This window comes from Sphaerodactylus townsendi, linkage group LG14 (genome assembly GCF_021028975.2).
Source record: "Sphaerodactylus townsendi isolate TG3544 linkage group LG14, MPM_Stown_v2.3, whole genome shotgun sequence".
NCBI classification, from domain to species: Eukaryota; Metazoa; Chordata; class Lepidosauria; order Squamata; family Sphaerodactylidae; genus Sphaerodactylus; species Sphaerodactylus townsendi.
In genome coordinates, this window is record NC_059438.1 from 26,090,703 (window position 1) to 26,116,744 (window position 26,042).

The 26,042-nt window shown below is 53.4% G+C and overlaps 3 protein-coding genes across 15 annotated transcripts; 2 read left to right on the forward strand and 1 right to left on the reverse strand.

Annotated features, from left to right (window-relative positions):
* Positions 1-335: 335 nt before the first annotated feature.
* LOC125443658 (TERF2 interacting protein) lies at positions 336-2,451 on the reverse strand. Of its 2 annotated transcripts, none has more exons than XM_048515914.1 (3): positions 2,341-2,451; positions 1,536-1,657; positions 336-1,007 (listed from the first exon to the last, which is right to left on the reverse strand). In XM_048515914.1, the coding sequence occupies exons 1-3, from the start codon at positions 2,405-2,407 to the stop codon at positions 567-569; spliced, it is 630 nt and encodes a 209-aa protein (XP_048371871.1). In that variant the 5' UTR covers positions 2,408-2,451; the 3' UTR covers positions 336-566. The 2 variants fall into 2 exon arrangements, with proteins under 2 accessions (XP_048371871.1, XP_048371873.1); XM_048515916.1 differs by lacking the exon at positions 2,341-2,451 and adding an exon at positions 2,024-2,146.
* KARS1 (lysyl-tRNA synthetase 1) lies at positions 2,434-12,349 on the forward strand. Of its 3 annotated transcripts, none has more exons than XM_048515912.1 (14): positions 2,434-2,598; positions 3,147-3,270; positions 3,531-3,696; positions 4,313-4,406; positions 5,245-5,431; positions 5,532-5,657; positions 5,792-5,911; positions 7,135-7,297; positions 7,381-7,554; positions 7,861-7,946; positions 9,148-9,233; positions 9,593-9,719; positions 10,695-10,838; positions 12,155-12,349. In XM_048515912.1, the coding sequence occupies exons 1-14, from the start codon at positions 2,525-2,527 to the stop codon at positions 12,239-12,241; spliced, it is 1,758 nt and encodes a 585-aa protein (XP_048371869.1). In that variant the 5' UTR covers positions 2,434-2,524; the 3' UTR covers positions 12,242-12,349. The 3 variants fall into 3 exon arrangements, with proteins under 3 accessions (XP_048371869.1, XP_048371870.1, XP_048371868.1); XM_048515911.1 differs by lacking the exon at positions 2,434-2,598 and adding an exon at positions 2,605-2,738; XM_048515913.1 differs by lacking the exon at positions 3,147-3,270 and having other exon boundaries at positions 2,531-2,598.
* A 1,102-nt stretch (positions 12,350-13,451) lies between these two features.
* Positions 13,452-24,970, forward strand: ADAT1 (adenosine deaminase tRNA specific 1). Of its 10 annotated transcripts, none has more exons than XR_007246167.1 (9): positions 13,452-13,816; positions 14,253-14,321; positions 14,446-14,500; positions 19,273-19,403; positions 20,096-20,618; positions 22,459-22,598; positions 23,055-23,154; positions 24,469-24,646; positions 24,771-24,861. XR_007246167.1 is itself a non-coding variant. In XM_048516024.1 (8 exons), exons 1-8 carry the CDS (start codon positions 13,663-13,665, stop codon positions 24,862-24,864), a joined length of 1,263 nt encoding a protein of 420 aa, XP_048371981.1. In that variant the 5' UTR covers positions 13,452-13,662; the 3' UTR covers positions 24,865-24,965. The 10 variants fall into 10 exon arrangements, 8 of the variants coding, with proteins under 8 accessions (XP_048371981.1, XP_048371979.1, XP_048371987.1 ...); XR_007246168.1 differs by having other exon boundaries at positions 24,774-24,860; XM_048516024.1 differs by lacking the exon at positions 24,469-24,646 and having other exon boundaries at positions 14,256-14,321; positions 24,771-24,965.
* The last annotated feature ends 1,072 nt before the right edge of the window (positions 24,971-26,042 follow it).

A 26,042-nucleotide genomic window follows, 5' to 3' on the forward strand; every position in this document is an offset into this window, starting at 1 on the left:
GTGGCTAGCCCAAGGTCACCCAGCAAGCTGCATGTGGAGGAGCTGGGAAGTATCCAAATGTGGGCATCAAACCATGTGCCAATGCTGTAAATTTAATGTTCACCAAGAGTTCAGCCAGCCACAGTTGGCTGACTACTGAGTTGAACGAATGGGAAACATCACATTCTAGATTCTGGGGCATGTATAATCGAGAGCCCCTAGGCCAGTGGTGGCGAACCAATTGGCCATGCTGGCAGGGGGTGATGGGAATTGTAGTCCATGAACATCTGGAGTGCTATAGGTTTGCCACCATGGCCCTAGGCTGTAGAGATTGAAAACCAGCTGTGACTCAGTTCTGGGAACAGACTTGAGCAGTTTATTGCCAATTCAAAAATCACCAAACTGCTACAACCGTGATTTCAGTCAGCAGTACTATCTGCCACAACAGTCATTTCAGGCAAAACAGAGATTAGGATGCAAGTCCTTGGCCTTGGCATCAGGCGTGGCGTGCCTCTGTTACCGCAAACTGCCCACGGCCTCCACAAAGGAAAATGTGCACCAAAAAGGAGCGCTGAACACAACACAAACTAATTCTTCCTGAAAGCCACCCGCCTGTTCACGTTCTCTTTTCCATACTTGGCTATAAGCTGGCTTCTGAGTTGATTGTCACCTGTCAGCAAGTCTAAGTCATCCTGTCTGGTCCAAAGAGGGGGCCGGTCCTTGGAATGTGGGCCACTCCGCAGGCAACGGGCCACTGCTGCGACCTCCCCGCTGGTTTTCAAAAAAGCTTGAGCCACAGTTTCCAGGTCCACCCCACACTCTTCCATGAAGCGCTTCATGTCTTCCAGGGCCGCCTGCTCAGAAGAGGGCGCTGCAGGCGGGTCTCCTCCCAGGGGCTCATTCTGAAGTGCAGCAGGACCTTCTGGAGACATCAGCTTTGCCCCCTGGGTTCTGGAACTGGGGAACGTTTCTTCAGACGTTGCAGGCGATTTCAGCAGTGTCTCTCCCGAAGGGCTCTCACTTTCCCACTAGAAGCGGCCAGAGGAAGAACATTGCAGGATGAGCATCTCCAACAGGCTGATGTATTGTCGAAGGCTTTCACAGCCGGATTCAACCGGTTGTTGTGGGCTTTCCGGGCTGTGTGGCCGTGGTCTGGTAGATCTTGTTCCTAATGTTTTGCCTGCCTCTGTGGCTGGCATCTTCAGAGGGGTATCATGGAGAGGTCCCACACAGCCCGGAAAACCCTCAACAACCAGTCCAACAGGCTGCTTCTTGATGGGGTTCAGAACGGTTCTCCCTAGAACATGCTGTGCAGAGAACCACATTCGCAATGGCCAAAACAGACACCTAGCTACCATGGCCAGGCTCTAAAAGGGAAGATCTGGCCAGCACTCACTTTTCTTTGGACAGCCGGCTCGCTTGGCCAGGCCAGGAGCTGCAGGAACAGGAACAGCAGGGCTTTTAAGCATACCAAAGAGGTCTATAATGGACGCTCACTCAAACATCAAACACAAAAGCAGAACAAGCAAACTGATTACGCACTCAGGCGTCAGTACCTCATTGCTCTCAAATTCTTGATTTGCCAGCTGGAAAATGCTGGGAGCCTTTGATCCTTTTGTCATGTGCCTTGAGTCCTTTTGCTGGGGTTCACCCATTGCTTTCTTTCTCTGTGATGCCGCTTTAAAGAGAGAAAAAGACGTCGAGCTTCAGTCACCACTCTCATGTCTTGGACAGTAACTGTTAAGAGCTGAGTCCGGTAGCACCAAAAATCCCTGCCGGTCCCTAAGACTCTGATCTAACCACTCTCGTGCTGCAATTAAACAACCTTATGCCTTGCAACAGTGGAGCAGAAGTCACCAGGTGCTCTGGAAACCTTGCCCAGCGGATGGACTCCTGCACAGCTAAACGAATTGGCTGTGGCATTCTCTATATGACAACCATGGTTGGCGGTATGTCAGACTAACTGTGGGAGACACAAACTGCCAGCCCGTAAGCTTACAGGCTGACCTTGTGCCATTCGCAGTCTCAGACTAAACCAGCTTACAGGGTTGTTGTCAGGATGATGGGCAGCATTTGGGTCCCCAGTGGGCCGAGTACACACGAAGTAGCTACATAAATGCATTTCTTGCAATGACACGTGCAATGGGACAGGCTGGCCTGGCTGGGGAAGCTCCTCGCACGAACCCCGCGAATGGGCGTTTCGCCAGAAAGAACGAGCGTCGGAAAGAAACGACAGGAGGCACAACACTGCAGGGCGGGGCGGGCAGCGGAGGAAGGGACGGCCGGGAAGAAAAGGAGCCGAGGACGGGGGCCCAGCGCTGCAGCCGGAGGGAAGGAGGCGGGGAGGCGGGCCGGGCTTACGGGGACGACGCTCCCGCCGCAGGACGTCCAGCGCCGGCCACGCGGAACAGAGAGCCGCTGCGCGCATGCTCAGAGCTCCTCCCGCCCGCGGCTCGCGCTCCAGCGGCGACAGCTACTGCTGCGCAGGCGCAGTGATGGGGAGCGGAACACGCTTCCGCTTCCGGAACTGTCTGCGGCCGGCAAGATGGCGGCGTCCGCGGCGACGGGGCTCCCGGCGGGGGAAGCGGCGCCGGCGGCCGAGGCCCGCCTCAGCAAGAAGTGAGTTCGATGCTGGGCTGGGCCCGGAGGCTGCGGCGGCTGCTGCTGCTGCTGCCTCCGCCACCGCCGTCGTCAGCCCGGGCCCTCCCGCCTCTGCGCAGCTGCAGCCGCCCTCCTCCTCCTCCTGGGGGCCCGCCGAGGTCGGTCACTCTCCGGCAGCAGCGGGCTGGTCGGGCGGGCGGACAGGGCCCCTGACGCCGCCGGGTCTTCTCTTCTCTTCTCTTCACTGCTGCTCTTCTCCGGAGCAGCAGTGGCGTAGGAGGTTGAGAGCTCGTGTATCTAATCTGGAGGAACCGGGTTTGATTCCCAGCTCTGCCGCTTGAGTTGTGGAGGCTTATCTGGGGGATTCAGGTTAGCCTGTACACTCCCACACACGCCAGCTGGGTGACCTTGGGCTAGTCACAGCTTCTCGGAGCTCTCTCAGCCCCACCTACCTCACAGGGTGTTTGTTGTGAGGGGGGAAGGGCAAGGAGATTGTCAGCCCCTTTGAGTCTCCTACAGGAGAGAAAGGGGGGATATAAATCCAAACTCTTCTTCTACTCTTGCAGTGAGCTGAAGAGGCGCCTGAAGGCCGAGAGGAAAGTGGCGGAGAAGGAGGCCAAGCACAAGGAGGATGGCGAGAAGCCGCCGGCCCCGCCAGCCCCCGACGAGGATGCCCTGCTGGACCCCACCGTGAGCCGCCAGGGAGGGGGGGCTGCGGGAGTGCGTGCCCGGCCCCGGCTCGGCCGGCCGCGGAGGCCCCTAGCGCTGCTGGAGCAGAGTGGGGGGTTGGGGGAGCTTTGCTCCTCCTTGTGCGGTTTCTCCCGCAAAGCGGCCGAGAGTCTCTGGCCAGGCGGTGGAGGCTTTCCTGGTGTGCGCGCGCGACTTGACTGCCTTTGCGATGTGTGCAGCGTGTAGCTGGGATTTTGAGGCATCCCCCCTCTCCCCTGCAGCAATACTACAAGATCCGCAGCCAAGCCATCCAGCTGTTGAAGGGCACACCTGAAGATCCCTATCCGCACAAGTTCCACGTGGATCTGTCGCTTATGGATTTCATAGAGAAGTACAGCCATCTAAAGGCAGGGGAGCACTTGACTGACATCACGGTGAGAGTTGCAGGTAAAGGCTTAGCACTGACCTTTCATGACGAGAGTGATGGTAGAGTTATAAGGTGTTGTTGGTGGAACTGTACAGGCAAGCGCAGCCAGCCTCATAATTGACATGGTGGTCCCGGGGGAGGGCAGTGGAACTTCAGTACCTTGTGGAGTCCTTCAGGCAGGTCCCGTGGGAAGCTGTCCTGTCCCATGTGGAGGTCTCATGCTCTAGCCATTTGTGTGCCACCACTCTGTGAGATTGGCCTGTGGTGAAGGTTTAACAGAGAAGCTGTGAGGCTCCATGCTGCCAGTCTGAGCAAGGACGTCACTGCTGCTTATTTATCTGCTTACTTTTTATTTACTAAGGATCGGCCTGATCTGGGAAGCTAAGGAGGGTCACTACTTGTATGGGAGACCACCAAGCAAGGGCAGGGTTGCTATGCAGAGTCAGGCAATTGCAAACCACCTCTGGATGGGTCTCTTGTCTTGAAAACCCAGTGCGGTCACCATAGATGGACTGCGACTTGATGGTCATTTTCCACCATGGATGTGTGAAGCTGCCTTATGCTGAGTCAGACCACTGATTCAGTTGGATTAGCAGCAGCTCTCCTTCCTGGGTCCTGCTATAATTTGTCCTATAGGTCGGGTCCATGCAAAACGTGCCTCTGGAGGGAAGCTGATCTTCTACGATCTTCGTGGAGAGGGAGTTAAGCTGCAAGTTATGGCAAACTCCAGGTAAGTGTCCCCAGAGAAGTTGTAAGAGCTACGCCTATTATTCTTATTGTGGGTGTAATCATTGCTTTCCTGGGTCTTAACAGTTTGGGTATAATGGGAAAGAAAATGATTTACAGACTTAGCGGGCTGTAAGGGACTTTAGAGAGAGGACTGTCCTGCATGACCTGAGTTATGTCATGTTCTAGTGGGGCTTTCTGGGGGGCTCCCTTAGTTGGTGTTCTTAGCGAAGGTGTGCTTGTGGATCGGACAGTGGCTGTAGCAGGGTACTTTGTCCTTGCATGGGCATCTGTGGGCTGCACCATCCTTTTGTTGGCAGAACTTCACACCAGTTGTGAGGAATATTTTAGGGCTGGAGAGGCTTAGCAAGATGATGAGCTCCTCCTATACCCTGGGCCTGCCCCCCCTGCAGTGGAGTGATGGGTGTGCTGGGGGCTGGCTGCAGGTGGGGCTTGCTGGTGCTCCTGAATTGCTTTGCTGCACCATTGGGCAATGCTTGCATAATCCTGAGCTGAGTCCCATCCCAAAGCACTTTCAGTTTTGGGGCTGGGGGTTGTGCTGTGAATTTACAGTAATTGAAACTCAAGGTATATGGAACAGCTAAGAGATGACACCAGTGGCGTTAACAAGCAAGTGGCAGTCTTGCTCCAAAAGGAACAATGTGGCCCCTGGCAAAACAAATGTAAGCCAGCAGTATGGATAGTCATCCTCAAATTGATGTTTTCAGTGGTGCAAACACAGGTGAAAGAGAGGAATCTTAGGAAAATCCACTTCTCCAGCCCTAAGGAAATTAGGCTCTTCTTCACCTGTCCACGGTTAACTTTTCTTTAATACATTTCAGAAACTACAAATCTGAAGAGGAATACTTCTGTATTAACAACAAGCTTCGCCGTGGGGACATTATTGGCGTTCAGGGGAACCCAGGCAAGACAAAGAAAGGGGAGTTGAGCATAATTCCTTCTGAAATCACGCTGCTCTCTCCGTGTCTTCACATGCTGCCTCATCTTCATTTTGGGCTCAAAGACAAGGTATTAGTCCAAGCTGGGTCTCTGGGGAATCCCAAGAAGAACTCAGTCCTTTTAAGTTTTCCTTGGTGTTTTGTGCTCTAAACATAGATGTTGCTTTCAGGAAACCAGATTTCGGCAGAGATACCTGGATTTAATTATTAATGATTTTGTGAGACAAAAGTTCATTATCCGGGCAAAGATTATAACATACATTCGAAGTTTCCTAGATGAGCTGGGTTTTTTGGAGGTGAGTGTTTATTTCCCCTGATGCCAGCTTGCGTGTGATTTGCTTCTGAAAGACACTTTAACAGCCCCCAGCGAGTGCTGCTTGATAGGAGGAAAAACAGACATTGTTGGTTTCCCCCCCACCCACTTTGTTAGATTGAGACACCCATGATGAACATCGTCCCTGGTGGGGCTGTGGCAAAACCCTTCATCACCTACCACAACGAACTGGACATGAACCTCTACATGAGGATAGCGCCAGAGCTCTATCACAAGGTAAGATCTCAGAGTATGCAGGGGATGGCCTGCTTGGCATGATGCTGTGGTAGCCAGGGACGAATCCTGATGTATCACCTGAGGCAAGGGGCAGGTGATTACAGTGAAGAAATCCCTGCACAATTGGAGAAATTTCCTCAGCAGAACAATGGCAGCATGAGGAAATTCTGCTAACCCTAGCAGAACATCTGTGGAAGTTAAAAAAACAAAACTAATCCACATTAGGAAGGGGCTTCTTAAGATTATGATTGGTTAATACATAAATAATAAGAGAGTAAACATAAAGAGGCTCTTGCCACAATCACTGACTGGTGGGAATACGGATATAGTGATGGCCATTTCCAGTGAGCTAGACCCATACTGTTTGGTGCAAAAGTTAAATCAAAATGGTTAGATGTAATTTTTTCTCTTTTTTAAAATGAGGAATGTAATGCTATATTGTGAAAGTACTCCTTCAGTCTAGGAGGGGCTAGACCCTTCTTCATCACTTTCTTAATATGGGACTCAAAATGTTCCTTAAAGTTGGGAAGCTGGTGCCAAGTCACCAAGAAGCTGACATGCCCGGTACCTACCTAGACACAGGTGGATAGGCCTCTTAATGTAAGTTAGTGGTCCAGCACAGAGCCTGTCAAAACCACAGGACATCATTTGGCTGTGTGAGTTGTGTTGCTTGTTTGATTGCATTTTAGGTTGGGAAGGCACACTTCCTGTAGCAACTCTTTACACTGATAGAGTTCAGACTACTTTGACTGTTTCCTATCTCAGTGGTTCTCAGCCTTCCTAATGCCGCGACCCTTTAATACAGTCCCTCATGTTGTGGTGACCCCCAACCCTAACATTTATCCATTTTACAGATGGAGAACACTGATGCAGAGAGTCTTAGGCGACCCCTGTGAAAGGGCCGTTTGACCCCCAAAGGGGTCCCGACCCCCAGGCTGAGAACCACTGTTCTATCTGTATGTGAACTCTGTCCCAGCAGTCTCTCTTCAGCATGCCCCGACAAGCGTCAGACACTAGTCCACCTCAGCCTTGCACCAAGGAAACCCCAGGTCATGCTGAGATATCTGTTGAGTTCTCCGGGACGAAAGGAGGCAGATTCATGTGAAGGGGCTCAACAGAGAGAGGGACTCTTTAAACGTGTCCTTGCATCAGGCAGTCCTGGCTTCTGCCAGCAATTCTGTTTCTCTTCACAAGGAGAGACCAAATGGTTTTATGTATTTTAGATGCTGGTGGTTGGAGGAATGGACAGAGTCTATGAAATTGGGCGCCAGTTCCGAAATGAAGGCATTGATTTAACGCACAACCCAGAGTTCACTACGTGTGAATTTTATATGGCTTATGCTGACTACAAAGACTTGATGGAGATCACCGAGCAGCTGATTTCAGGTAAGGAGGGGTGGGGGGCTCGCATGTGTGTTTGGAATGCAAATGAGCACGTGTGGGTGTGAAGTTTAGCTTTTTTCTTGCAGGAATGGTGAAGCAGATCACGGGCGGTTACAAGGTCACTTACCACCCTGAAGGCCCTGAAGGTCAAGCATACGAAATAGATTTCACCCCACCCTTCCGGAGAATCAGCATGGTGGACGAGTTGGAGAGAGTGCTGGGGATCACACTCCCTAGGACAGACCAGTTTGAAACAGAAGGTGAGGAGGGCAAAGCAGGCGAGGACTCCCTCGAGCCCCAGGAGAAGGGGCCCAGCACTGGTTGCTGATTCCTTTGTGTAAAACTGGCCGGGTGAATTTCAAGTCCTGCTCCTTAGGATCACGATGCTTTGTCTGATAGCATTCCAGGAGAGTCAGGGGAGTCGTTGGCAGGGCTTCTCTGGTTCTGTGTTGACACTGAGACCTCCAGGAGATAATGATTGCTGTTCCCAGTGCCTGGTTCTGACTGTCCTCTGGGAAAAGGATACAAGCAGTAATCTCAGCACTATTCTTGCTTTGTGCCCACAGAGACCCGCAAATTCTTTGATGCTGTCTGTGAAGAGAGAGGTGTTGAATGCCCACTGCCTCGGACTACTGCCCGGCTCCTTGATAAGGTAGCGGAGGTGGACCTTGACCACCAGACTCTCCCTCCCAGAGCTTCTGCAGTTCAGTCCTGAGCCCCCCTGGGAGGACTGGCGGCTGGGCTGGGGCCTGACCTTTCATTTCTCTCCTTTGCACTTGGTGTGAAGTGGGGAGGGTTATTAGGACTTCTGCCTGCTGCACTGGGGCTGGGAGGAGCCTGCTTTCTTCTGTAACTCTGATGGGGAGCACCCCACCACCTCCTGCTTTCCTGGTGGGAGAATAGCAGTCAGCATTTCCCCCTCCCCAGTTGCCAGAAGGGAAGCTAAGCTGACCTGTGACAAATCACAAATCGTTTTGCAGAGGGGTGGCTGCACCCATCTCGCTGAACTTCTGACTCGAAGCACCAGGAAGCAGGTGCCTTCCTGTTGCGGTGTCAAATGCTTCTGTCCAGGTGCAGCGACTATAAACTATCTGGCTGAACTTGTTTGCTCACTTAGGATTGTGTAATCCCTACTCCAGCCTTGTAAGGAACGGCAGAGTTCCTATCACCAGGGAGTTCTTATTGGCTCTGGGGTGCCAAGGGGGAAAGGGAAGGGCTTGAAGCTACCTTACCCTGAGTCAGTCCTTGGTCTTTCAAGCTCTGTATTCACCACCCTGAGTGTTATCGTGTGACTCAGAGAGCTGCAAGCATGATGTAGCGGTTAAAGGTGGCAGAGTCTGATGTGGAGAACCAGGTTTGATTACCTACCTCTCCACATGAGTGGTGGACTCTAATGTGGAGAACCAAGTTTATTTCCCCACTCATCCCCACCTACATCAAACTCTAATCCGACGAATCGGGTTTGATTTCCCACACCTTCAGATGAGCAGTGGGCTCTAATCTGGAGAACCGGGTTTATTTCCCCACTCCTCCACATGAGCAGCAGACAATAATCTGGTGAACTGGGTTTGTTTCCCTAATCCTCCACATGAAGCCTGATGTGGGTCCTTGGGCTAGTCAAAGCTCTCTCCAAACTCCCTCAGCCCCACCGACCTCAAAAGGTGCCTGTTGTGGGAGAGGAAGGGAAAGGGGCTTGTAAGTTGCTTTGAGACTCCTTAAAGGTAGAGGAAAACAGGATGTAAAAAGCAAGTCTTCTCGTGGTCTTCTTTTGCTGGCCTTCTTAGGCCAGAGTGTAATGGCTGTAGTGGAGGTGGTTAAGCAATCCAACTGAAGGGGTTCCCCCTTTTTTCCAGCTGGTGGGGGAGTATTTGGAAGTGACCTGCATCAACCCCACATTTATCTGTGATCACCCTCAGACCATGAGTCCCTTGGCCAAATGGTAAGTATGTGAAAAGTTGTACAGGTATTCAGAAGTCTGATGAATCAGGCTGGGCTGTGCAAAATTAATAATTCTTCAGCAGTCGTTTTGCAATTCTAAACTTCAACTAGAATTGATGACCAGAGGAGAATACTTTGGAAACCTCCCAAGCAGGGTGACCGAGGGCAAACCAGATTCTCAGCCATCGGGGAACAGCGCTTTAAACTCTTGCTAAGTGAAGGAAAATGAATCTTTGGAGGGAGTACGCTCGAGATCTGTTTATTCCACTGAAAACTGGGGTGGGGGCGGGAAGGAACTGAGGGGAGCTGCTTGGGACCATCTTTGAGCTCTGGTCTTCTTCCCCTTTTGTGTCTCCGCAGGCATCGCTTTCGGCAGGGGCTGACTGAGCGCTTTGAGCTTTTTGTAATGAAGAAGGAGGTGTGCAATGCGTACACAGAGCTGAACGACCCTTTTCGGCAGCGGCAGCTCTTTGAAGATCAGGCAAAGGTGCAGAATCATGCTTAGAAGTGTGCCTGCTTGAGCCACTGAACTGTAGTGTTGTGAGTGGGCTTGAAGGGGGGGAGGCTTGCATATGCCAGTGAGCCAGTGTGTGCGATGTGGCCCGTGTGCTTGTGCTTCTGTTCCCCTCATGGGTCCCTGAGCCTGCATGGGCCTTGGATTGGTGCTGGAGTTTGACTGCACTCAGGGCACTGGAGGCTGAGGAAAGGCCTCTTCTGAGTTTTTTGTCCCATCTCCCCCCCCCCCCCCCCCCCAAACCGAGTTTGTAGGGACATTGGGTTGATCTTTATTCAAGAGATGTGCTGTCTCCCTTAAGGCATGGGAGGAACAAAGAAACAAGCGGAACCCCCCCCCCCATTAGACACCCCTTGCACTTGCTGGACCCACAACTTGGGGGTAAAGTACAGGCCTTGTAGCCAGCATGGCCTCAGTTGAGTCTCGTTCAGGGTTTTCTGTAGCGAGGTCAGCGCAGGGCTTTTGTCAGAGCATCTGTACGTCAGAGAACGTAGTCTTGGCCACCCTAAAGGAATGTATGATCTTGATTTGTGGCTCCATATAGTCAGTGCCGTTTATGCTGCCATTTATACTTGCTTGGCTCCTACCCAAGAGCGTTTCTTCCTTAATTTGTGGCTGAAAGGAGGAGTTTGCAGTGTGTGACCCGTCCCTTTCTCACTGGCATGAACCTCCTGGTGAAAAAAGATCAGTTTTCCATAAGAGGGCAGGTAGTTCCTCTACCAATTCTGGCAGCTGCTGGCCAACCCAGAGGCTACAAGACCACATGCAGGAAGCTGCCGGGGTGGCCGTGCCTCATTCTCTGCTCAGATTGGGCCTTGCAGGATGCTGTAGCCTTGGTTGCTCTGCTCTGCAAGTGTCTGACTCAGGCAAGGGAAGGGCCTTGATCCCTTTGCTGGCAGATGGCAGCTGCAGGAATTCCCTGTGCTTCTGTTCCCTTTTGTAATCTAGGCCAAAGCTGCTGGAGATGATGAAGCTATGTTCATTGATGAGACCTTCTGCACCGCTCTGGAATATGGGCTTCCCCCAACAGCCGGCTGGGGCATGGGCATCGACCGCCTGACTATGTTCCTTACTGACTCAAACAACATTAAGGTGCGGATTCCTCTTGGGTTCAGGATGTGGAGGGTGGGTGGGTGGGGGCGTGCAGTCTTCAATGCTTTCAACCTATGATGTGAGGGCGATCTGGCTGCGACATCTGTCACCCCACTGATTGCCAGAGTTGAATCGGCTGATCTGGCTGGCTAGGCGGGTGTCCCCCACCTCCCTCACCACTCCATGTGCGTCCCTCCCGAAGCTGTGCGCTCAGTGGAAGAGGACGGCCATCCCAGATAGAAGGAGTGTACCGTTCTTCGGTCAAGGGCATACGATAGCTGCGCTCCCCTGCTAGAACCTCAAAACAAGCTCAACCTAAGCTTCCTGCTAATTAAGATTATAAATTTGGTTTGGGAATACGGAGGTACATCACACCACTCTTCAAAAAATTGTTCTGTTTGCATGTTGGTTTCTTTCCTCTAAAGCTATGAATAGTCATACTCCAGGCATTTGAAGGGATGGCTGCTCCCATACAGGTGGTCTGCCAGGTGGCGATGGGAGGCTCTGGCCTAGTGAAATAAGGGAGGTGGGGGGCCACAGCTGTGGTCTGGGGAGTTCCCTCCTCACTGCACTAACTCCAGCTCCTCCTCTGCCCAGCTCTAGGCCCAGGGGAAAATGTTTCAGTTGGCCCAGGCGCATTGCCGTCTGTGCCCCCCATTTTTGACTGGACTTTTATTGTGGTGCCGTTCCATTACGTTTTTTTGTTTACACTGATGTCATAATTGTTGCCATTTTGGATGTGTGTGAATGCTTTGTGAGCTGCGTCAGGTAGTTTTAGGGAGTGTGGCCAACAAAGAACTTAAAATATGACGTTTATGGGCTGCCTCCCACACTGGGGCAGCAGATGTACTTCCAAGAGCATTAGTGCCTGACGGGGAGATGCAGCCAACCCTCATCCCCGGCCACGAGCACCTCTTGAAGACTCAGCTGTGCACGCAGACCTGACATCACCAAGAGCGTAATCCCCTGAGTGACATCCTCTGCCTACCCACCTGTTTTTGGGTACAATTCTCAGAGCACTGCTTCTTGCCTGCTATGGCCCTCGAGGCACAGGCCATGTTGACATCTTCCTCAGGAAGTCTTTTCTCTGTGCCCCTGCCTGCAAAGGGCAGGCTTTTCCCAGGGATGGCCCCTTGCCTGTGCCGCTGCACCAGTCAGTGTTATGTTTTTATGAATTCACCCTAAATTTGTGAGCCACTTTAAAGAGGTCTGCAGAGTGGTGTGTCAGTCTTCCAAATAAGGGGTCAGAGGATCCCTTGGCCATTCCATGGGAAGGGGGCTGCCAGCTCTGAGCAGGGTCCTCCTGTCTGTTCTAGGAGGTGCTGCTGTTTCCTGCCATGAAGCCTGACGACAAGAAGAAGGAGGCACCGCCGGAGGCACCGCCGGAGGGGACTTCTGTGTGACCCACAGAGAAAGGAAGGAGGAGGGAGGAAGCTGGAGACTCCTGGGGCCGGACTCTGTCATGTTTTCCCAGTCATCAATAAAGGAGCTTTTTGGCCTTTTTTTTGGAAGACTTGTCCTCAGGTTATTATCAATATAGCTGATTTTCAACTAACACAAATCTGGCTGGAGTCCCTGTGAGGAACTATAAATAATGTAAATACTTAAAGCCAGAGATTGGGGCTGAGCAAAAATCAAATTGAAACCTCAGTAGAAGTATAGAAGGATAAAAAACCCTCAAACAGTAGGATCAGTGCCTGTACCTTTAAGAAATAAATGCTCTTAGTGGACCCTTGCTGGTTGGTGGTGACCCCAACACTATTAGGAGCCTTTCAGGCCTTGGACTCTGTCAGCAAAGCGGGACTGGAGGGAGAAGAGGGGCTCTTTCCGAGGCTGTTTTGGGCTTGGGGGGCTGTGTGGTTTCCAGGCTGTTTGGCCGTCTTCTAGCAGCATTTTCTCCTGCATCTGGCTGGCAGCATCTTCAGAGGATCTGATGGTAGTAAAGCAAGTGGAGTACATACTTTACTGCCACCAGACCCTCCGAAGATGCTGCTAGCACACGGCCATACAGCCCAGAAACCGCAGAAGACCCCAGAGATGCGGGCGGTGAGTCTGGTGTCATGCCTTTTCTGCACTCTGCGCCTACCCATGGCCACTTACCAAGGCGTTTTCAGCCCCATCAGTTTGCCAAACGGTGGTGGGGGGGGCGGGGAGCAGAGGCAAGGAAAAAGGCCATTAACTTAATTGTTTCCGGGTTCCGTGACTTCCACAGGGGCAGCCAGTGGGAAGCAGGGGGGTGTAGTGGTTAGAGGTTCAGGATAGGTCTGGCAGACCCAGGTGGGCCGCCCTGCTCTGCTTTGACAGTCGGGGGGGTGAGGGGTGAGCCCGGGGAGTAGCTGTTGGGTCTCTCCTGGGGGCGGGGGAGGAGGAGGTCCAGAAGAAGGGGGCGATGGAAAAGTTTCTCTGGGGGGGGGGGGCGGTAAAGCCCAGGATATGGGACCCATCTGAAGAGCTGTGGGGAAGGGAGGGGGGTGACGCGTGCTGTCCCGCTTCCCCCGTGGCGTTGCTGAGCCGAGCCTGGCCGGGCGGGGGGGGGGGGCACAGGGCGAGAGGGAAGGGAGCGGGGGGGGGCGGGGCGGGGGAAGGAGCCCCCGCGGCTTCTCCCGGCAGCCGAACCGCCCTCTCGCCCCGCCTCGTTCCAGGCAGGAGCTGCCGGCGGCGGAGGCCATTTGCCGGGCCGGGCCCTCTCTTCCCGCCGCCCGCTGCCGCGGCAAGGATCCCTCCCTCGGGGGCGGGGCGGGGCGGGGGGCTACCTGGGGAGGCGGGGGCGGCGGCGCTGCTGACCGGCCGTCGGGGGGGGGGGGGGCAGGCGGGCGCCGCCTCCATGTGGACGGCCGACGAGATCGCCGCCGCCTGCTACGGCCACTACCAGGCCCGCCTGCCCCGGCGCGGCAAGCCGGACGCCGCTGCCGGCCAGTGGACGCTGCTGGCGGCCGTGGTGAAGGTGTGCCCGGGGGAGGGGCGCGCGCCCCAGACAGGTAGGGGAGCGGAGGGAGGGAGGGAGGGAGGGAGGGGCCGGCGGGGGAGCGAACTTGGCGGCCCCCCCCCCCGCCGGGACTGGGTCCCTTCTGCTTTCCCGCCGCGGCTTCTTCCGCTGCCCCAGCCCGCCCGGGACAGAGGGGGGGGGGCTCGGAAGGTCCTCCCTCCGAGGGGGCGGGCGGGCGGGCGGGCGGGGGTCTCGGAAGGAGTCTGGGGCGCGTCCCCCCTTTCGGGGCTGGCTGGGGGTCTGCGGTCTGGCGCAACAAGGGGATGCTTCCAGGGCCGGCTGTCGGAGAGCCGGGTGGGTCGGGTCGCGCCTGCCTGCCTGCCTGCCTGCCTGCAGAGCTCCTGCGGCCATTGGCGGAGCCGTCGGGGCAAGCAGGCTCGTGGCTGCCCCTCCTGTCCTCTTCTAGCTCCTGTGATCTCTTTTCTTAGCAGTCAAGGAAGTTGTTGCCATGGGAACTGGGACAAAATGCATCGGCCAGTCAGAAATGAGAAAGACAGGTGAGCAAAATGCCCCCCCCTCCCCCAAGTCCAGGTAGGGAGGAGCCGCTGCTGCCATCCCTGCATTTCATTCCCCTTTCAGGAGGCATCTTGTCATAGTTGGCTCTTGTTGCTGACCCTGCAGGGGACGTCATCAACGACAGTCATGCCGAGGTGGTGGCCAAGAGGAGCTTCCAGAGGTGAGCAAAGCCGGCATTCGAGGAACCGGGTTCTGCAAGCCTGGGCAGGTCTCGGGTTCAGAGATGGGAGTGTTTCTATCCGGGTTAGAATCAGAATTATGGAGCTGGAAAAGACCACAAGGGCCATCAAGCCCCACCCATGCAGGAAGACACAACCAAAGCACTCCTGACAGGTGGCCACCCAGCCTCTGTTTAAAAACCTCCAAAGGAGGAGACTCGGACACCCCCAGAGGCAGCAGATTCCACTGTTGCACAGCCCCGATGGTCAGGATGTTCTTCCTAATGCTTAGATGGAATCTCTTTTCCTGGACCTTGAATCAATTATTCCTTGTCCTGGTCTCTGGAACAGCAGGAAACAAATTTGCTCCCTCTTCAACGTGACATCCTTTCACGTTAGCTTTTAGTCTTATCTTCTCCAGACTGAACATACCCAGATCCCTAAGTCTCTCCTCGTAGGGCATGGATTTTGCTATTTTGATTTCCCTCCTCTGGACCCATTCCAGTTTATCAACATCCTTCTTGAGTTGCATTGCCCAGAACTGGACACAGTATTCCAGGTGAGGTCTGAACTCAGAATAGAGAGGGACTGTTGCATGCTGTGATCTAGATGCTATCCTCCTATTGAAGCAGTCCAGAATCACATTGGCTTTTTGGCAGCCACATCACATTGCTGACCACAATTCAGTTTGTGGTCTGCTAAGACTCCCAGATCCCTTTCATATGTACTGTTGACAAGCCAGGTGTGACTCATCCTATATCTGCATTTTATTTTTTCTGCATGAGTGTAGAATCTTACATTTATCTCTGTTGAAATTTGTTTTGTTAGCTTTGGCCCAGCTCTCTAATCTGTCCAGGTCATTTAGAATTCTGACTCTGTCCTCTGGAGTATTAGCTGCCCCTACTAATTTGGTGTTGTCTGCAAATGTGATTAGCATGCCCTCTATTCCATCATCCAAATCATTGATACAAATATTGAATGCATTCTGCGAGTAGCAGAATGCTGGACTAGATGGACTCTGGTCTGATCCAGCAGGCTAGTTCTTATGTTCTTATGAATAGCACTGTGCCTAGAACAGAACCCTGTGGCACCCCACTAGCTACTTTTCTCCAGGGTGAAGATCGGTGAGCACCCTTTGGGTTTGGTCAGTCAACTAATTACAAATCCATATAAGTAACTTGTTCTAGCCCACATTTATTTTTTGTATTTATTTAATCAAATTTAGCCATACAAACAATTAAAAGAAGTAACAACAACCAATAACTGATTAGTAAGAACCATATATAACTTACAGATGGCTTCAGCTCCCACCCCTCCCCATTACTTGTACCCACAGCAGGCCAGATGTTTATTTTATGGCGAGAAGTCGATAATACCCCGACTGGCCAAATGCCTGGTGGAACAGGTCCGTTTTGCAGGCCCTGCGGAAACTCTATAAGTCCCGCAGGGCCCTGATCTCACCCGGGAGCTTGTTCCACCAAGTAGGAGTTTGCTTGTTTGCTTGCAAGAACGCCATGGGGCACATTGTCAGATACCTCACTGAAGTCAAGGAATGCTACATCCACAACATTCCCTTCATACCAGACTTGTCGCTTTATGAAAGAAAGAGATAAGATTAGTCTGGCATTACTTGTTTTGGAGAAACCCATGTTGACTTTTAGTGATCACAGCATTCCATTCTAAGTGCTTACAGCCTGTCTGTTTAATTATGTCTGATTATCTGCTCTGGAATCTTTCCTTGTGTTAATGTTGGCTGACTGGGTGATAATTGTTTGGGTTCTGTTTTTTTCCCTTTTTGAAGATGGGAACAACATTAGCCCTCCTCCAATGTACTGGGACTTCTGTTCTCCAGGAGTTTTCAAAGATTATTGCAAATGGTTCAGAGATCACTTCTGCCAGTTCTATTGACAACCTGGGGTGTAATTCATGTCGCCCTAAAAATTTGAATTCATTTAAAGTATCCCGGTATTCCTGTATCACCTTTTTGTTTTAATTGTGTGCTGATTTTCCCCTATTGCATCTTCTGTGTTCCAATTCCCCTGGTTGACCACTGTTTTCCTTTTGGGAGGGGACTGAGGCAAAGAAGGTTTTGAGTAGCTCTGCCTTTTCTCCATTCCCTTTGGGTATTTTGCCATCTTCTGCACGCAGTGACCACGTCAGATATTCCTTTTCTTCCTTTTGCTGCAGACATAACCAAGAAAGCATTTTTTAAAAATCTCTCTGGCAAGGCTGAGTTCGTTCTGTGCTTTAGCATTTCTGACTTTCTCCCGACACATCCAGTTTCTTTGAATTCTTCTTCTGGTATTTCCCCCTTTTTCCATTACTTGCACATGTCTCTTTGAAATCTTAGCTCAGTTGAAAGGTTTTTAGACTTCCATCTTGGTTTCCTTAGACATCTCCCAAATTCCTTCATCATTGGAACTTTTTGAAATTGTCCCTTCAAGATCTCACTCCCATCTATCATGCACTTTCTTCTCTTTTAGTATTCATAACCATGGGATCACACCCAGTAGTTTCTTGAGTCTACTGAAATCAGCTTTCTTAAAGTATAGAAAGCATATCTGACTGTGCCCTAACACCCCCCCCCCTTTCCACTGTATAACAAACTCCAGGAGAAAAGGATCCAACACTTCTGCCCTGTTGACCAGGTCGTCCTTTTGGGTTAGGAGCAGATCTAAAATAGCTGGTCCCCTTGTTGACTCTTCCACCTTCTGGGACATGAAACTGTCTGCAAGGCACGTGAAGGGTTTTTTGGGCCGTGCAGTCTTAGCAGAGTTTTGATTCTGTTCTCTGAGTCAGTGTTGTGGGGTGTTCTGGGAGGGAATGCTGCTGCTTGCTGGAATGTGTTGATTGCTAGAGAGCCATGAAAATGCCATAGGTAAAAGCCCCTGTCATGCACAGATCCTGTTCCATGAGTTGTGCACCTTCTTTTTGAGGGGCCTACCTGGGTGACTCATCCACTTGTGTGTCCTGATGCCAGAGTCTTTGAAAAGAACTGTGGTGAGGGGAACAGACTGTGCTGCTTAGATAAAAGCTTTACATTGAACATCCCAAACCAGAAGAGTCAGGAAGATCTGCTCTGCTAATGAGGAAAAAGATGCCTGGAATCACACACATCTCCCATGAAAATGCTCCATACGTCTTTGTAGCGTCCTCTTCCTTCTTCTTAATTCTCTTCCGTATGGAACCCAGTGTTTCTAGAGATAATCAAGGCAGAGGCTGCCTGAAAGAGTAGAACGCAAATTTTCATGTATATATGTACATAGTATTTAGGATATTCTGAGACCACAATAAGTTCAAACGTTTAGTTGAAAACTATATATTTAAATTTCTCACACTTTCCTGTGGATTTGAATTATGTGGATATCACTTATATTAATTAAACTTCTAGAGTACATTTTATACATCTTTTGGTGCATAACGTCTGACATGTACACCTTTCTCCAGATAAAAGCCAACGAGTGGTCTGACACTTGGACGGAGGTGCTCTGAGTTTGGAGAGAGGCAGGCTGGGGGCTTTGGGGGTCTGCGCTGCCTTGAATGGGCTTTTGTTTTTCCCTTGAAAAGCCAGCCTCGCTCCAGGGGAGGCTGCTTGACCAGGTGGCTGCGACGGCTCAGCGTGCTCTCGCAGAGCTTCAGGTGGTAGTCCAGCTGTGCCTGTTCCTGGCTCATTCGGATCTAGCCACCGTGACCCAGCCTCAGTTCCATGTGGACTGGACTGTTGCAGGGCACCGTCTGTGGGGCTTTCCATGAAGCGTGTTTGGAGGTTGCAGCTAGTGCAGAATGCTGCGTTTGGACTGTTGGTTGAGCCGGTTAGTGAGGCTCAGGTGACCTCAATGTTACAGATGTTAGACTGGCTTTCAAGTCTGCTTCCAAGCCCAGTTCAAGGTGTTGGTTTTGACCATTGCACCCCTAGGTGGCCTGGGACTGGAGGACCCGAGGAACTATCTCTCCTCCTACACTGGCAGCGAAAGATGATTTTACTCACATTTCCATTTGATTTGTTTCAGTTCTTATTGATTTTAAACAAATGACTTTTATTGGTTCTGGTGGGTTTTCCGGGCTGTGTGGCCGTGGTCTGGTGGATCTCATTCCTAACATTTCACCTGCATCTGTGGCTGGCATCTTCAGAGGTGTATCACGGAGAAAAGTCTGCATAGCAAGTTCCACCCAAACACTTAATGATTGGTTCTCCACCCTGGGACATGGACAATATACCACACTAAACTTTCCCTTCTCACTAGACGCAGTGTGAAACAGACTTTTCTCTGTGATACACCTCTGAAGATGCCAGCCACAGATGCAGGCAAAACCTTAGGAACAAGATCCGCCAGAGCACGGCCACACAGCCCGGAAAACCCACCAGAACCAGTTGAATCTGGCCATGAAAGCCTTCGACAAATGACTTTGATGTTTGTTATTGTTTTATTTACATTGTAAGGTGTATTGAGTTCCTGTAGAGTAGAAACAGGGCAAATATATAAACAAATGAATGAAACATTTTTTACAATATTTATTAGCCACCTTGTTTCCTTTGACTTGGTGGCTAGCAAGCACCAAAAACTGCCAGAACATAAAAGCTCATCTATTGACAAGATAAGAACAGCAAACAGGTTAAAAACACACAAGGAGCTATAGTCTGAACAGTCCGAACCACGAATCCTCCCCCAAATGCCCTCGGAAGTTTTCCACACCTTCTGCAATTCAGCAGTAGAAGATGTCCTCACCTGGTCTGGTGAGCTGTTCTATCTCCTGAGGAAGTCTTCCACACTAGGTATCTGCTTCACCAACTTTGGCTGGCGGCTGTGCAACAAGAGACAAGCATCTTTAGGCCAGGAACTGAGCCGGGGAAGTGGATTCTCAGACCACGCATCACCTTTGTATTTTTCTGCAGCCACACTCCTTGTGAGTATGTTGACTTGGTCTTTGGGTCTGGGGAGTGAAGAGAGCCACTTCCATGGCCTTTGTTGCCTGCCCCCCCCCACCCCCCCCCCCGACTGTGCATGGATTGGGAACAGGTGGGAGGTTGGCTTCTCTGGGGGAGGGAGGGGGTCACATCTTTGGGGGGTAAGTTCCAGCAGGGAGGCTGCGACACCCCCATCTCTTTCAGGCAGGCAGCTGGGGGTCTGGAGGCACTGATTGACTCTTCCTGGCTAACTTGATGAGTCAAACTGGGTCAACCCCATTGAGCTCTGTACCAGGAGGGCTGGGGGTGCCTCTCACAAGAGCTGGAGGGCTGAGCACGCGGCCTCCACTTGAGAGTGCGCCTTCCGCACCAGGCTGGTCTGAGTCTAGGTATTGCATTTCATTTCCACTGATGGGGCCATACCTTTTGGATAGCTTTACAATAGCGACAGAACATGCCACGTGTTAAATGCCTACAGTTTTACTTGCCAGTGCCACCAGCATATCTGAATGATGTCTCTGTGCATTTTGGACACATCTCCAAGGGCTTCCCCCCATTTCCAACTCACTCCCCACAAAGTGGGCAGGTGGGGGGTGGAAATGGTGCAGCTGGCCCAGCTCTCCCCACATCCTTGCAATCTGGCTGAGGCCCCTTGGAGAGTCTTCCTCTGAACCACTGTCATTTCTTTCAGGTGGGGACGCCTCAATTATCCCAGTGGCGGCAGAGGAGGCCAAGCTTTGCTTGGAATCCCGGGTCAGCCTTTGCTCTGGAGTGCAGTGGAATGAAAGGGAAGCTGAAGAGACCACAACTGACCCCCTCCCTAAGAGAGCAAAAGTGAATGCCCAGGATTCAGTGTGTGGGGCTGCTCGTCAGCCTGCTCTGAGTGCCGCAGAGTCTCCTGCAGCTGGCTGCAGCCCACTCCAAGTGATGGATGTCCATAGAACAGGGGCAAAGTGCGTCCCGGGGGACGCAGGTGACCTCCAGCAGCCGGGCAGCAAGTACCACACTGTGGGACTCTTGCGGATAAAGCCGGGTCGTGGGTCCAGGACTGCCTCCATGTCTTGCAGCGACAAGCTGGCTCGCTGGAACGTGCTGGGCTGGCAAGGGGCACTCCTGATGCATCTCCTCCAGCAGCCCCTGTACCTGCCTGCTGTGGTGGTGGGCGGCCATTGTCCCTACAGTCAGGAGGCCATGCAGAGGGCCCTCGTCACACGGTGAGTGAGCTGTGGGCAGGACTGCCCCTGGGGAAGAAGGGGTCCTCTTGCCAAAAACTGCCGAGCCCGTCCCGTTTCCTGCCTGCCACGTGGTTGCCTTAAAGAGCTGCCCTTTGGTCTGTCTTGGCTGCAGCAGTTCCTGTTATGACTGCGTGTGTGTGTGCACGTGTGCGGATGTGAGTGAATGACATGAGGCTACTGTGGATGCTGCACGAGAGCGGAAGGCTGCTTTGCAGGCAAGTGAGGAAGAACATTTGGGGCACGTGGCTGTGTGTGTGCATGCCCGCCCTCACCCTTGAGTTTCTAGGTGAACTTTGTGTGTTCACCGCCCCGTCAAATCTGCATGGATTTTCATTTTCTAAAGAGGGGCTTAACCTCTGATCCCACTTTCCCCCAGAGGCTGTTTCTGCAGCCACTACTGAGGCTTGGACCACTCTGCTGTGGGCAGTGGGGCCCTGAGGTGGAGCCTGCCTCCTCCAGGAGCAAGGAGAGGAACGCTCGGATGCAGAAGACCAGGACCTCCTGCCAGCCCAAATTGGCTTGTGGGGCGGGAACTGTTAGGGTCGTTTTCTTCTTTGCTTTGGGAGCACCGAAGGTCTCCATCTCAGGAACCAGTGGCCATAAGACCCTTTCCCCAGTGCCTTCTGTGGGAGGGCTCTGCTGGGAGGGCTCATGCATGCCTCCGTCATCTGCAGGTTTGACTGCTGTAATGTATTCTGAGGCTTCCCTGGAAAACATTTGGGAAGTTTCAGTTAGTTCAGAACGCAGCTGAGGCAGGACTCTGACGGCACACCTAAATAGTAAACAGCAGGACAGCTAGATTCAAGTCCAGAAGCACCTTAGAGACAACCATGTCATGACAGTTAGATCATGGTGATCATATCCTATCCAGCAGAGGTATGAGTCAGCAAGAAAGGAATGATCTGACAGCTAGAGAACAGCAATCCAGTTGCTAGTGACCTTTGCAGTGATTAGTGGAACCATGTATATAAGCAACAGCAATGCAATGTGCTGTGTTTCAGGTATAAGCTTTCAAGCGCCAAAGCTCTCTTCATCAGGTACTTTAATCCAAAAAGCTTATGCCCCCAAAATCTTTTTGGTCATGGACTCAGGTGTAGCTGTTCTACTGCAGACCAATACAGCTACTCTCTGAAGTGCTGCCACAGCAGTTTCATTTGTCACCTCCCTGTGTTTGGATTCAGTGCAAGGTGTGATGTTGACCTTGAAACCTTTCATGGCCTGGGAGCTGCATAGCCAACGTTCTGCCCCGCCCTCTGGCATCCTATAAAGATACTGGCCATCTCCTTATCCGATCTGTGGTCATCCTGCGTACCCCCTCAACCAGGGTTTTTTGACCAGGAATGTAGAGCAGTTTCGACAAATTTAGAAATATGACTTGCTAGACAGAAAACAACTGGATGAGAATAACTGCTGGCCACAACATATTTACTTGTTGGCTGTAGGAGTACTTTTTGTTTGTCTGTCCTGAATCTGTTGCCCATCGGCTCAGTTGAGTGCCCCCAGAGTTGTTATGGGAGAGAGGGAAATGTTCTTTTTTTCCATGCTCCCCAGGTGTACATGTTATGGTCCTCGCCCTCTTCTCTCGTGAGTTTGCTCCCCCCGCCCCCAGCAGCCATCATTTTTCTTAAAATGGAAAGCAGGGGCTCCTGTCCCTTCATCGTTTTGGCTGTGCTGTTCTGTGCCAAGATGATGAGCCAGACGATTCCCCTGCAGCGCCTTCTGGGGCGTGGCAGCGGTGGGATTGTGTTGGCTTCATTCTTCAGAACATAACACTTTGCAGTATTCCTCAGTGTCGGTTGTGTCCTCGCTGCCTCCACAGGTGTCGGCAGGGTCTGCATTTACCTGACGGTTTCCAGGTTTACACGGTGAAAACCCTGCAGTCCAGCCTGCATTTCAACCACAGCCGGCGAGCGGTTGAGGACAGCCAGAGCCGAGGCAAGGTGGTTCCGTGCGGTGCAGGTGGGTATCAAGGGCTGGCCAGGCAGAGGGCAACGGGGGGAGAGGCCGGCCTCCTTCGTCAGCGGAGGGAGGGGAGGGGATGTTTTGTGGCTGCCGTGCATCCCTCTGGCCCTTCGTAAGCAGGCAGGTGTCCAAAAGGGCTGTTGGTGCCTTAGAACAGGGAGAGACATTCATCCAGCCACACCAGGGGCAAAACTGGGGGATGAGGGAAAGCGCAGGTCCTGGAGCTTGGTCTTGGGAGAGGTGCAGATGGAGGGATTCAGACACAGAGACAGGCTCTGGGCATCAGGTTTTATGAGCAGGAGGGAGAAGTGGCATCATGGAGAGGATCCGGAAAGAGGGAGCCGGGGCTGATGGGTCGTCTGCAGCCAGAGGGGGCTGGCCTGGGTGTGGCTCTCTGGGTGCCCTCCCCTGGCTTGCTAGCTAGTAACTCCTGCTTGGTCCTCTGTTTACCAGCCATCAGTTGGAGTGTGGTTCCTGAACAGCCGCTTGACGTCACTTCTAATGGTTTCAAGCAGGGGACAACCAAGAAACGAATTGGCAGCCTCCAGTCTAGGTGTGTGGCTAGCCAGGCGAGTCTCTCTGGGGACACGGCTAACGGTAGCTGCTTCCGCTCTGCCCTTTTCAAGCTTGGATGCGTAAGCCTGGACCTGGCGTAGCCCAAGGGCCTGTCTCTCTCTCTGTATGTGTGTGTGTGTGTGTGAGAGAGAGAGAGAAAAAATAAAACCATCCAAACAAGAGCCTGCGAGGGTCAGTAAAAGAGACCTGGTGCTTGCCGATGCTCATCCTTCTGTTGTCGCTCCAAACAGTTGCGTGTATGGAACGATGGGAGGATGCGCACTGGCAAGCACGCTCCAGGTCTGTTTTCCTGAAGCTCAGAGTCTCTTGTTCGGATGGTTTTATGATGGATGGTTGGGTCCTCATATACTTACTACAGAGAGTTGCTTGGGGGATTCTGAGTTTGTGCGGAGGAGGGCATCCAATTTGATTGGAACTTTGGGGGCGGAGTTGGGGTCAGCAGTGACTGGCTCCTGGCTGCCCTCCAGGTTCACTTGATATTGGCTGCTGCATCCAAGTCTCAAAACCCCCAGCCTGTGTGGTATCATGCTGAGAGGCTCTTGCTGGGTTTTCTTCTCATGGAAGGGATTCGGTGGCTTGAAGGTAGGCACCCCCATAAACTTATAGGGCTGGGAAGAACAGAAAAGCACACACTCTGCTCTGAGTTCCTTGGAGGAACGGCGGAACAGAAACATAAATATGATGAAAGAAACAACTAAACCCAAACCACTAAAGCTGCTGCTGCTGCTGCTGCAGGGGACTCTGGAAGCCAGGAGTCCTCCTTCACCCCCCCTGCACGTTTTGGACAGCTAGCTGATGTTTGGGAAATCTCTGCTGCTTGCGAACAGTCCTGCAGAGTGCGTAGGATTGAACATGTCACTTATCTCCTTGTCTTATATGCATTTTGAACAGGTCAACATCTTAGCCTTGAAAAAAAAAATCCCCTGGCCTTTCACTTATTGTGGGTCCAGTTTGGGAGGGCTGTGGGGCTTCTTGACATGTCCCTTCTGCATCCCTTGAGACACCCGGACGGGTTCTTCCTGGAGAAGTGGCAGTCACTCCGGGGGGGGGGGGGGGTTCAGGGCAGGTGCTAAGCGTAGAGAAGGACTCTTAACCCTCTTCCTGAAACAGATCAAGAGATTGGTGCACAATTTTCAAAATTAGAAGTAAACTGGAACAGGTGGGGAGAAGCCCCAAGAGTCTCTACTGGATCCTTGGAGGTGCAGCAGAAACTAAAATGGTTTAGCCACAAGCAGTATTCCAACACCTAATCTTAGTCTGTGGTTTTCTTATGGAGAATATCTTGTTTCAGTAAAGCCACTCACCATCAGAAAGGATGCAGTTGAGCAGGCAAAAGTACAAAAACGGGAGAGAGCAAGTGGAGTCTCTGCCTTGTAAAGAGAGACTGAAATCCTGGAATACTTCAACAGCTCTCTGGCAGTCTTGTGCTAGATGGTACTCTTGCGCTACCCTGATTTGGACCAGGGCTGGTAAGGAAGCGAGAAGGGAGTTAATACTGCTCTCTGCTTGGTCCAATCAAAACCAGCCCCCTCCCCAACACGTTTATTAGCATTTTAAAAGGAAAAAAGGCAAAGCCCAGTTTCTTCTTCTTAGCAGGTCTCACATCTGCAAGGTAGAACTGTTCCATGAATTCCTGAAGCTGGTTGCCCAAATTCCACAGGAGAACCTACCAGGAACTCTCAGGTGAGACGATCCCTCTGGCTGGTGTGCACTAAACTTTCCTAGCCGAGTGCCTTTGACAGACTAATGAGGCAGAAGATTTGGCTTCGTTCTATTCTTTCTCACCCCCCCCCCCAATATTTTGTTCCTTCGTTATTGCAATTAAAGATGGGTGCTTTGGGGAGCAAGCTGCTGTCTTTCCGGTGCTCCCCTTGCAGCCTGCCTTGTCCTTGGCAGGAGCCCACTTCGGCATAACTGCGGGCTTAGTCCTGCTAACAACATCGTGAGCAGTCTGGTCAGCTGAGGCTGCTCTAGTATCTGGACACCAGAGAAATCCAGACTTGTCTACAATCAAGAGCAGTATTTTGTGTCGTGAGGCGAACGACATGCCCTGTCCCCTCTCCCCCCCCCCCCCCCTGGGGGGGGGGGTGGGGGGGGGGGGGGGTGGGGGGGGGGGGGGGTGGGGGGGGGGGGGGGTGGGGGGGGGGGGGGGTGGGGGGGGGGGGGGGTGGGGGGGGGGGGGGGTGGGGGGGGGGGGGGGTGGGGGGGGGGGGGGGTGGGGGGGGGGGGGGGTGGGGGGGGGGGGGGGTGGGGGGGGGGGGGGGTGGGGGGGGGGGGGGGTGGGGGGGGGGGGGGGTGGGGGGGGGGGGGGGTGGGGGGGGGGGGGGGTGGGGGGGGGGGGGGGTGGGGGGGGGGGGGGGTGGGGGGGGGGGGGGGTGGGGGGGGGGGGGGGTGGGGGGGGGGGGGGGTGGGGGGGGGGGGGGGTGGGGGGGGGGGGGGGTGGGGGGGGGGGGGGGTGGGGGGGGGGGGGGGTGGGGGGGGGGGGGGGTGGGGGGGGGGGGGGGTGGGGGGGGGGGGGGGTGGGGGGGGGGGGGGGTGGGGGGGGGGGGGGGTGGGGGGGGGGGGGGGTGGGGGGGGGGGGGGGTGGGGGGGGGGGGGGGTGGGGGGGGGGGGGGGTGGGGGGGGGGGGGGGTGGGGGGGGGGGGGGGTGGGGGGGGGGGGGGGTGGGGGGGGGGGGGGGTGGGGGGGGGGGGGGGTGGGGGGGGGGGGGGGTGGGGGGGGGGGGGGGTGGGGGGGGGGGGGGGTGGGGGGGGGGGGGGGTGGGGGGGGGGGGGGGTGGGGGGGGGGGGGGGTGGGGGGGGGGGGGGGTGGGGGGGGGGGGGGGTGGGGGGGGGGGGGGGTGGGGGGGGGGGGGGGTGGGGGGGG